The sequence below is a fragment of the Juglans regia genome, chromosome 3, assembly GCF_001411555.2.
Source record: "Juglans regia cultivar Chandler chromosome 3, Walnut 2.0, whole genome shotgun sequence".
NCBI lineage: Eukaryota > Viridiplantae > Streptophyta > Magnoliopsida > Fagales > Juglandaceae > Juglans > Juglans regia.
The window spans coordinates 26551871-26564047 of NC_049903.1; the positions used below are offsets into that span (position 1 = coordinate 26551871).

The 12177-nt window shown below is 39.3% G+C and overlaps 1 protein-coding gene across 1 annotated transcript; it reads left to right on the plus strand.

Annotated features, from left to right (window-relative positions):
* Window positions 1–10494: 10494 nt before the first annotated feature.
* On the plus strand, window positions 10495–11622 carry LOC108990895 (transcription factor TCP11-like). The gene has a single exon (XM_018965009.2). It carries the CDS (start codon window positions 10714–10716, stop codon window positions 11293–11295), a length of 582 nt encoding a protein of 193 aa, XP_018820554.1. The 5' UTR covers window positions 10495–10713; the 3' UTR covers window positions 11296–11622.
* The last annotated feature ends 555 nt before the right edge of the window (window positions 11623–12177 follow it).

Below are 12177 nucleotides of genomic sequence, written 5' to 3' on the forward strand. Positions count from 1 at the left end.
AAGGGGAGGGAAACACGTATGAAAAACCAGGTCTCGGAGTCAGAGTCCCCAATCTGTTTGGAAAATCAGGTGAATTCAAAGCTGGTAGATTCCAATGAGGGTTTGTCCTTTATGGAAGTAGAAGCTGTCACGGCCTTAAATGAACTCTTGCCTAATACTGATTTATTCACTTTTAAGAGCAAGCAACTAAAAGACAAGAAGCCAGGAGTTGGGGATCAAAAGGACTCAGGGAATAATACCAAGAGAAGGGGGACCACGTGGAAAAGGAGGGCTAGAAAGGAACTTTCTCAGGCTTTAAAGCAAGAAGGGGTGATGACAAGAAAGAGGGGTAAAAGTGGCAAGAGTTTAGAAGGAGAAGTGGCATTACCCAGTAAAAAATCAAGGCGGGAGGGAGGCTGTTCAAAAGATAGTTTCGAACAGCCATGATGGGCCTTAGCTGGAACTGTAGGGGGCTTGGGAACCCCCGTACAGTGAGAGAACTCCAATGGTTAGTTAAATATAAGTGGCCCAATTTTGTGTTCTTAATGGAAACAAAGTGTGGAAAAAAGAAGGTGGAAGAGGTGAGAACTAAAGTGGGTTTTGATTGTAGCGTAGTAGTGGAAAGTAGAGGTTTGAGTGGGGGTTTAGTTTTCATGTGGCATAAGGAGGAGAACTTCACTCTTCAATCTTACTCTCAGAACCATATCTCGATGTTTTGGCAACAAGAACTAAGTGCTGAAAATGTTTTATTGACTGGTTTCTACGGTTTTCCAGATACAAACCATAGAAGTGAAAGTTGGAAGCTTATGAGATTATTGAAACCTAGAGATGGGATGGCATGGCTCTGTTTTGGGGATTTTAATGAGATCATGCATTATCATGAGAAACAAGGGGGAGCTAGAAGACCCTATAAACAGCTGGAAGAATTTAGAAGTAGTGTTGACTTCTGTGGTTTGAGTGACCTGGGTTTTGAGGGCAATAAATATACTTGGTGCAATAATAGAGAAGGATCCCACTTTACAAAAGAGAGACTTGACCGTGCCTTGGGTAATATGGAATTAACCAGGAAATTTTCAGACTGTAGCATTCAAACTTTTGCAGCCTATTCTTCTGACCACAACCCTATCTATATGGGGTTAAGACTTGGAGAAAGAAGGTATGTCAGAGGAGGGGGACTTAGACAAAGGATCTTCAGATATGAAGCCTCTTGGAAACTCCATAATGAGTGCTCCAGGATTGTTGCTAAATGCTGGACACCTCGAAGGCAGCAGAGTGGGTCTTATTTTCTGAATTCTCGGAGAAGCCTTGAGCTTTGTAAAGAAGCTCTGTTGAAATGGAGTAGAACCACCTTGAGTCAACACAAAAAAGAGACTCAAGCTAAGATGGAATAGTTGGCTAATCTGCAAGAGACAAATACTGGGTCCAGTATGGAGACTATTAAGGAGCTAAAGCTGGAAATTGACAAGTTTCTTGAGGAAGATAATGTGAGATGGAAGCAAAGAGCAAAGCAAGCTTGGCTCGAAGATGGTGATAGAAACTCAAAGTACTTCCACAAATGTGCAAACCAGAGAAGAAAAACAAATGAGATCAAGAACTTGGTGAGAGAGAATGGCAGCTTGACGTGGGACATGGAGGAAATCTCTGAATGCTTTGGGCAGTATTTCAAGTCTATTTTCTTGTCTTCAAATCCAAATGGGATAGGGGAATGCCTTTCAAGAGTGGATAGAAAAGTGGATAGGGAGATGAATAGAATGCTGGAAATGAATTACACGACAGTGGATGTGAAGGAAGCTTTATTTCAAATGAACCTGATGGGATCACCTGGACGTGATGGCTTTCCTGCAGATTTCTACCAAGTGCATTGGGATATAATTGGGGATAAAGTCACTAGAGGGGTACTTGAAGTGCTCAACTCAAAGGGGGACATTAGCAGCATTAATGACACATATATAGTGCTTATTCCCAAACTAAAAGGCCACAAAACAGTAAGGGATTACCGACCAATTTCACTATGCAATGTGTTATATAAAGTGGTGTCAAAAGTCCTAGCCAACAAACTTAAAAAGATTCTTCCTCAGATAATCTCTCCAACACAAAGCGCCTTTGTCCCTGGGAGGCTGATTCTTGACAATGTGATTGTAGCGTTTGAAGCCATGCATTCCATGTCTATTAAAAGTAGAAGGCAGCAAGGTCATATGGCAATAAAGCTGGACATGAGCAAGGCATACGACCGGAAAGAATGGGATTTCTTGAGAGCTGGGATGGTGAAAATGGGTTTTAATGAGAGATGGATCAGGCTGGTGATGGGCTATGTGTCATCAGTTTCATACTCAATTCTTATCAATGGATCTCCCCAAGACTTCTTCAAACCTTCTAGAGGAATTAGACAAGGGGACCCATTGTCACCCTATTTGTTCATCTTGGTGGCAGAGGTACTCAGTAATCTCCTCAATCATGCTGAAAGGGTAAAGAGAATACATGGTTTTCCTATAGGCCGAGGCCAGATCATCATTAATCACTTGTTTTTTGCAGATGACAGTTTACTATTCTGTAGAGCAAAGGCAGAGGAGTGGGCCACCATCCACGATTTGCTTAGTCTTTATGAGAGGGCCTCGAGTCAGCAGCTAAACAAAGGTAAAACTGCTATTTATTTTAGTGCTAATACCCGAAAAGAAGCTAGAGATTTCATCTTGAGCATTGCTGGTACAAGAGCTACTTCATGCTATGATAAGTATCTAGGCTTACCTGCTTTAGTGGGGAGATCAAAACATGATGCCTTTAAAAGCATTCTTGATAGAATGATAAGCAAGGTGAGTAATTGGAAGTCGAAATTCCTCTCTCAAGCAGGGAAGGAGATCCTCCTCAAAGCAGTGATACAAGCTCTTCCAACCTACTGCATGGGTGTTTTTAAGCTGCCAAAGTCCTTGTTGAAGGAAATTAATAAAGTGATGCACCAATTCTGGTGGGGCCAACAGGATAGGGAGAAAAAGTTGCATTGGGTTTCTTGGAATCTCATGGGAAAGGCTAAGGAAGCCGGTGGAATGGGTTTTAGAGAGTTTGAGAGCTTCAACTTAGCATTGTTGGCTAAGCAAGGCTGAAGGGTAATTCAATACCCTGACTCGTTGGCTTCACATGTTCTTAAGGCCAAATATTTTAGTAGCTCTAATTTCTGCCAGGCCAAGATGGGTGCAAGACCATCTCTCATATGGAGAAGTCTTTTGGCTGCTAAAAACCTCATAATTAAAGGATCTATTTGGATAATTGGAGATGGTAAGGAGACAAAAATCTGGAAGGATAGGTGGCTTCCTAAACCTTCCTCTTTCATGATCCATTGTCAAGGGCAAACTATAGATGAAGAAGCGAAAGTTGCTGATCTCATTAATGAAAACACGAAGCAATGGGATAGAGAGAAGATATTTAGCATGCTAGGTCCTTTAAATGCTGCCATAATCCAAAGAATTCCCGTGAGTTCTACAGGTGCAAAAGACGAGCTAATGTGGTTAGGCACAAAGGATGGAGGCTTTACAGTGAAAAGTGCATATCACCTTCAGAAGGAACTAATAGCAGAACAGAGGGGTCAGTCTTCTCGAGGATACCAAAACTTTAAAGAGTGCACTTGCTACTGGAAGTACAAGATTCCAAATGCTGTTAAGATTTTTGTGTGGAGAGCATGCTTAGAAGCTCTACCGACAAAAAATAACCTTTTCAAAAAGAAGAGAGTGGACTCTCCATTATGCCCAATATGCTACAGAGAAGATGAAACAGTTGCTCATGTGCTGTGGAACTGTGAATCAGCATTGGATGTGTGGTGCCAAGGGCCCATTGTGCTGCAAAAAAGTACGTTGAGGGCAGTAAGCTTCAAGGAGATTTTTGAACAGCTAAATGCCCAATGTGAAACAGAAACAATGGAACTTTTTGCTATGACTGCAAGGGGAATTTGGCAGAGGAGGAATAAAAGTGTATTTGAAGGGTCCTTCTTGCATCCTAACCTAATATCCCAGAATGCGGCTCAACAGTTGGAAGAATATAAGGCTGCTCAGATTGGCTCTAACTCAACAACTAGAAGGAATCCTATTCAAGCTGTGATATGGAGTCCACCTCCTACGGGAATAATCAAGGTAAACTGGGATGCTGCACTGTGGGAAGATCAAGATAAACTGGGAATAGGCTTGGTAGCAAGAGATCATGAAGGTAGAATTATAACTTCTAAAAAGGTGGCTAAGGCTGGTTGTGTGATACCATTACTGGCTGAGGCAATAGGAGCCTATCAAGTTGTCAAATTGGCATCCGAAATGAACCTGGAATCCGTGATCTTTGAAGGAGACTCTCTTCAGGTTGTTCAAGCAATAAATCTGCACAAAGAGAGATGGGACAGCGTGGGACTGGTGCTTGATGATACCAGAATGTTATTAGCTCAAGTAGTACATTGGCAATTTAACTTTGTTAAAAGAAATGGAAATGAATTAGCCCACTGTCTTGCAAAGAAAGCTTTAGAACTCACGGTGGAAACTTTCGAAATGGTTGTTATTCTCAACTGTAATGAAATACCTCCTATGTAATTGAGATGAATGCAATTGTTCCTTTTAAAAAAAAAAAAAAAAAAAAAAACATCATCGAAAAAACTCACAAAACGTGTAATTTTTTTTCTTTTTTAATTTTTTATAAATATTTTCTTAAACCCATTACTCATTTAAAAGAAAATAAAATCACAAATTCATGGAAATGCACTTTCTTAATCATTAAAATAAAAAATATATATAGAAAGAAGACAATCGGTAGGTATAAACTACCCGATGAGAATATTATTTTTAATAATAATAATAACAAGGTGCTGCTACACCTACCGACCAACATCATCTAAAAAATTCATAGAATGTGCAAATTTTTTTCCTTTTTTGATTTTTTAAAATATTTTTTTAAACCCCTTAATCATTTAAAAGAAAAAAAAAATCACCAATTCATGAAAATACACCTTTTTTAATCATTAATATATATATATATATATAATATATATATATATATATAGAAAGAAGACAATCGGTTGGTATAAACTATAAGAGAAATTATACTTACAATTATCCCTTGAGTAATCCCATGCAACCGGCGCCACTTTTCATGAAAAATTTTATTTTTTTAACATTTCCGTCTCGTCTTCTTATCATTTCGTTCCCTCTCTGTTTCTCTATCAATTTTTTTGACCTTCTTTTTCCTCCCTCTACATTTTCAGCACTTGAGCTTTTGAGAGTTGAGCCATGCGCATTGTCTCCACTACATCTTTTTTTAACTTTTCCATGCCTCTTCTTGAAAAGCTTCTCGTCTAGCCTTCCCAACCTCTACTATGGCTAATGTTGGGAGGGAATCCAGAAGTTTCTGTGCTCTTGATAATCCACCGACTCACCTCACCGTACGTAACTTCTAGAAATCACCCGAAGACACCAACCTTCCATCCCCCTTCCAAAATACATTCTCCTGCGAGCCAATTCAGCAGCAGTGCGAGTGTATTGCATTATATCGGTTAACGTCCTCTTTGGTTTTTGCTTTGTCCAGACAAATTCACAAGCACTAGTGCAATGGCTGAAGACGGCGCCGTCATGGTCTACAACAGCAATGCCATCACTGACTCCAAGAAGAACCCATTTTCACTCAAAGCTGGACTAACCCAGATGCTACACGTCGAGTGTAACACTTGGGTCTAGCATAGAGCTCGCAATCAATATATATATATATATTTTATTATTTTTTTTTCTCCCATCTGTTTATCTTCTCACTCGTCTGTTACTCCCCACGTACAAGAAGTTCCCCGCATCAAGCATGGTAACTTCATGATAACCGTTGCCCCATGCACGTAACTACCTTCCTCTTTGTATTTTTTTTTCCTTTCCCGTGCGCTCAATGCCAGGCATTTTCGTTTCTCAACACACTACACCTTGTAAATGCTTCGTCTCTCATATTACCTCTTGCGTTTTTCCCTGTTGCCGTAAGTCACGAAAGTTCCTCCTCAAGCTACCAGCTTTTGTCACAGTCGTGCACCACCGTGGGACAACTTCCACTGCCTAGCCCCACGCCTCCACACCCACTGTGTTAGACCTCGCCAGTCTAGTTGTGCGTCCTCACCAGCACAAAAACCCAAGCCCGTGTGCATTCAACCGAACGGAAACCACCTTGTGTGAGTTTTTCCCTCTGCACGACAAAAGCCACCAGACTTTGCCTAACCCCACGTGAAACCGTAAGCCACCGTAGGCCAGCCCCTGTTCCAAGCACTAAAAACAGAGCAAAAACCATACCCACTTCCACACCAAAACCAGCCCTTGTTTCACTGTTTAGACCGCCAACCACTGCGAGTTAGCCACTGCCGTCGTCGGTTATGCACCCCCAACCCCAAGGTGCCTCTTGGAGTCCTCACAGTCCCATCTCCATTTCCGACCATCAACACCGTAAGCCTCCCTCTTTGTTTATCTCTCGTGCATCTCTCACTCTCCATTCTCTCTTTCTCGCTCATCACTCTCTCTCTCTCTTCCAGTGTGCCGCCGTCTGAACAGCCACCGTCCACCACAACCCAACTCCGCGCCGACCTCCTTCCCCTCGGTGCCGCTGCATCGTAGTTTTCCTTGGGTAAGTGCTGCTGCCGTTGCTCTGTTTTTGTGATTGCTTACTTAAAAATGAAATATTTTGATGTCTCGGTTAACCTAATAGATTGTGCTATTACCTTTTTTGCCCCTATGATGTCTTCAGATATATTACTTCGGATGTCCTAAGTTAATGGATTTATATTTTAATGAGTTGTTTATGTATATTGGATTTGAAATCATGAGTTTTATATTACGTGCATGTTATGTTTTTTTATTTAGATTTAGACGTTTGGACTTATACTACTAAGTCAGTATACCGATGCTTTTAATAGAGTAATTATAAGTTGATCGTGTTTTTGTTTTTATATATTAGACTCACTTTGTATAAGTTTTGTTTTTAATACGGATTAAATAAATATTTGAAATATTTATTAGTACTAATATATATATATATATATATATATTTTTAGAAGAACATAGTAGTGCAAGACGTTTATTTTGAACTCTTTAAATAGAAACTAATTAGTCTATTTTTTATTAAATGAAATATTTTCTCTCCTACTTTAATCAGTTTTGTTTTAATGAGTCTTTAAACCAAAAATGTATTTTATGGCATAGTTGCATTTATTATTAATATTATTATGCAATTTCAGAAATATTTTGAGTTTAATAGGTATGCGGATATTGAGGAATTTAGGAAGTGATGGTATTTTAGAATTAAGAGGAATTTTAGGTTTTTTGATGAATTAAAATAGGTACTTCAGGTGTAATATGAGATTATCTGTTCATTGGAGATTTATTTAATTACATGAATTTTTATAGGTGACGATTGACAATTAATTAGTACTGTTGCGGAGAATTTTTTGTAAAGCTAAGAAGTCCAGGTAAGCGAGGTTCATATACTAGTTTTGCATAAAAGAAATGAAATGAGATTGATTTTGAAAATATTTATGTTTATTTTTGAAAATAAATCTAAAAACGACCTTAGATGTTTGTTCTGCATATGCATAAATTCTATAAGAGAAAGTATTTTCTGTCATGACTGGTGTAAACATGAGCTAGTTTTATGCATTATGTTTCTGAACTATACAAAAAGAACGAATATGAAAATCTAAAATTTTTTGCTATGAATAAATGAAGATGTTTTGGTGTCTGTTTATTTCGAACATGTGAAATGATCTGAAACTTTTCAATATTTTGTTTTGATATGATGTGTCATCTGAAAACCTTGGCATGAAGTGCTGATTCTGTATCTGAATGTGATCTGATTCTGATGATGTTCCGTTCTGTTTCTGTTAAGGCCTAGCCACGGGTATAATAGTGGTTTATAACCCTACCACAGGGGTGAAACATGGAATACGGCCCAACCATGGGTATAATGGTGGTTTATAACCCTACCACGGGGGTGAAACATAGAATACGGCCAGCCACGGGTATAATGGTGGTTTATAACCCTACCACGGGGGTGAAACATGGTATACGGCCTAGCCATGGGTATAATGATGGTTTATAACCCTACCACAGGGGTTAAACATAGTATTTGTCCCGATATGATGCTATGAGATGATATGAATATAATATTTAAGTTTGGAAATACCAAAGGATTTTCTGTTTGAGAACAAGTTTGTTTTTCTGAAAATTTCACTCTGATGTTTTGTAACAAGTTTTGTTTATATATTCTGAAAGAAAATATGTTATTTCTACATTCTGAAAGTAAATGTCTTGTTCTGCATACCGAACTTTATAAATGCTCATGTTTACATGCTAGTATATGCTCTCTGCTTGCTGAGTTGTTGAGTTGTTGATAACTCACCCCTTAATCTTCATAATATTTTAGATGACATTGATGGTTTAGCTGAGGATCAAGATTATGAGGCATTGGGTGAGATGATTTAAGTATAGTGGTTTAAGCATATGAAGTTTTTTATGAGTATTGTCATTTTTTATTAAGAAATTTTATTATGTTTTGATGACTTGTCATTTTGGAAAATTGGTTATATTGAGGAAATTAGATTGAATCAAATTTTCTATATGATATTGGAAATTTAGAATCTATTTTTATATTATTGAAAGGTGAGTTTAAGTGTTAGGAAGAAACTCTCCGACCCGTGCGGGACCGGGGCGTTATAGCGGGGCTATTCTCGAAGTCACAAACGCCGATCAAGCCAAGATCGCCGAAGAAGCCAGCGCTTGTTGTCTTATTGTATCGAAGCCTCTCCACCGAGGTATTTCCCGCATGCCCGACCCGTCCCTAATCAAGGAAATCAAACGCATCGTCTCGATCCCTATAATGGCCAGAGCTTGTGTTGGTCATTTCATCTAAGCCCAGATCCTCGAATCCATTGGGGTCGATTACATCGACGAGAGCAAAGCTCTTGCTCTTGCAGACGAGTAAAACTTCATTAACAAGCATAACTTTCACTACCCATTCGTTTGTGGATGTCAGAATCTTGGGGAAGTGTTAAGGAGAATAAGAGAAGGGGCAGCGATGATTAGGACTCAAGGGGATTTATCAGGATTTGGAAATATAGCAAAGACTGTGAAGAACTTGAGAACAATAATAGGTGAGGTAAGGATTTTGAATAACATGGATGAAGATGAAGTATTCGCCTTTTCGAAGAAGATAGCGGCGCTGTATGATCTCGTGGCGAAAACCAAGCTGTTAGGCACTATAATGATCCACATGTGCTGGTGGAGACTAGCTGCGGGTTGGAGGATAGCGTGGCTGGTCTGAATCTCCGCGAGGACAGGATCGAACAATTTGCAAATGAAGGTGCTTAATGGTTCAAGAATCACTAGAATGTCTGTCTCTTATCTGTTATTAGGCATATGGTTGTGTTTTGGTCAATTTAGGTTGTTGAGCATATGGGACTCTTCTTTTCTTCTTCTTCAACATGATAATGTAGATGGTATAAGACTATATAAGTGTTCCATCTCGTAGTTGTGCTCATTTTACCATGAATCTGATACCAATTTGATACGTGTTGAATCTGATTTTGTGGGAGTACAGAAAAGGAACTTGAATAAATTCGTGAAATCTCGAGAACAATAATGTGGCAACTTGCATCTGCACAATAAACCAAATAGTCAATTCTGGATGAAGAACCCAGTTGTTGTTTACCATTAAATGGTTTGTATAATTCAGTTTGAGAGAAGAATCCATGTTAGTTGGTGCCAAAATTCCCATACTTCACTTGTAATGCATCGTTATGATATGATTATGTTTCTTAAAATGGTTATTCTTATGTTTGTGGAAATACATTGTACTCGACAAAATTCATGCATATGCGTTGTGTTCGATTGCCTCCGTTTCTCTTTTCCATGTATTTTTTTTCCTACTCCGTTAGCTCTAGAGCGTAGAAACTTCTAGATTCCCTCCCAACATTAGCCATGGTAGAGGCTGGAAAGACTAGACGAGAAGCTTTTCAAGAGGTTGAGAGGTTTGGAAAAGCTAAAAAAAGATGTAGTGGAGACTATGTGCAAGGCTCAACTCTCAAAAAACTCAAGTGCTGAAAATGTAAAGGGAGGAAGAAGAAGGTCAAAAAAATTGATAGGGAAACAAATAGGGAACGAAATGATAAGAAGACGAGATGGAAATGTTAAAAAAATAAATTTTTTCAAGGAAAGGGGCACTAGTTGCATGGGATAACGCAATGGGCAGTTGAAAGTAAAATTTTATATATTTAATGATTAAAAAAAGTGTAAGTACCAACCGGTTGCATGGAGTAATCCAAGGGACGATTGTACGTAAAATTTCTAATATATATATATTTAATGATTAGAAAAAATTTAAGTACCAATCAGTTGCATGGGATAATATAAGGGACGGTTGTAAATAGAATTTCTGAAAATATAAACTCCCCAATAAGAATATTTTTAATAATAATAATAATAATAATAATAATAATAATAGTAGGGTGGGAACCACAGTGGTAGATCTACAATAATATATTCATCGCAGAGAACCGCTACACACTCCCTAGTCCCAGTCGCTCGCATCGCATCGCGCCTCCACTTTGTGGGGTCAATAGAATCCCACTACCAAACAAACAATCCCCCACTTCTCCGTTTCTGCAAACCCTAACCTCCCTCGCTCCTTCCCTACCCCCTCTCTCTAGCCGGTAATCCCCTCGTCATTCCTAAACCCTCTAAAGCCCTAACCCAAATGGGCTCAGACATGGTCGTCCAGTTCCCGGACCAACACCCTAACTCACTCGCCACCACCCCCACCACTACAAAAACCCAAGTTGCTCCCCCTCGCACCAGAGACCGTCACACCAAGGTCAACGGTCGCGGCCGCCGCATCCGCATGCCCGCCCTCTGCGCCGCCCGGATATTCCAGCTCACTCGCGAGTTGGGTCACCGCTCCGACGGCGAGACCATCGAATGGCTGCTCCGCCAGGCAGAACCATCCATCATCGCCGCCACCGGATCCGGCACCGTCCCGGCAACCATTTCCACCTCCTCCGCCACTATTCCCTCCACGGTTCACTCCGTCCCATGCCGGATACAGCCGCTCTCGGTAGTGAGCGACGGACAGGGGATGTTCACGATGGCGCCACCGCCACCTCAGCCGAGTTGTCGATTGGATTTATGTCAGCCGCTGGGGATGGAGTACTCGGCCGCCACGGCTTCTGCGGCGGGCAATGGGTACCGACACATGCCGTTCACAGCGCTGTTGTTACAGTCGACGGCGACGGAGGAGGCCGAGGAGAGTCAGCAAGAGGAGTTACTTAGGGAGCAATAAACAGTGTAATATATATGGGTTTGTCTCTGATAGATATATCTATATGTATGGAGTGGGGACATACAGAACTGGACATATGTATCAGTGCATTTTGGACTTTAGGAGTTTTTTGCTTAATGTCCCTTGCTTCATTCTCTTTTGGGCATGTCAAAATTCTCAAAGTGAGGGAGGGACTTTTGAGATGGTGAAGCTGTAAATTATTAGAGATGAAATGGAAAAACATGTTTCAGCCATTTATTTTGGCATTTGCAAGCCCTTTTGTGGTGCAGTGGACCATCCTACATTTCATTCAGGATTTGAAAAAGAAAAGAATTTCCACTTTTTTTCTAAAGATATTAAAGATTTTTCCTTTTTTTAATATAATAAAAATGGTACTTACTTTTGAAATAAATACGAGTAATTAATATATCCTTATTATCTTTGTTCGGTATTTCAAGTTTTGCAGATGTTAAGCCAATATCCAGACCAGATCACCTGACTGCAGTTCAATGCAAAGAGTAATTATATGCATTTCCAGGAAGAACTCATCGAGTCGAACGCCTCGTTATTTTTACAGATAAAATTAAATGAATTGAAATTAAAATTAAAAATAAAATAAAATATTATTAAAATATATTTTTTTAATATTATTTTTATTTTAAGATTTAAAAAATTGAATTATTTTCTTTTATGTAAAAATTTAAAAAAATTATAATAATTAGATGAAATGAGATACAAAAACAATAGAAACTATATAAATTTCCCCACTTTCTTCGACTCCATTCAAATTATTTAGCAGTGTTTGCAAACATCATGTATTGTTTACACTAATTTTCTGTCACTTATTTCAGGCAGTACCCCTTTTATTATAGCAAGATATCCATTTTTTCTGAGCAGTATTAT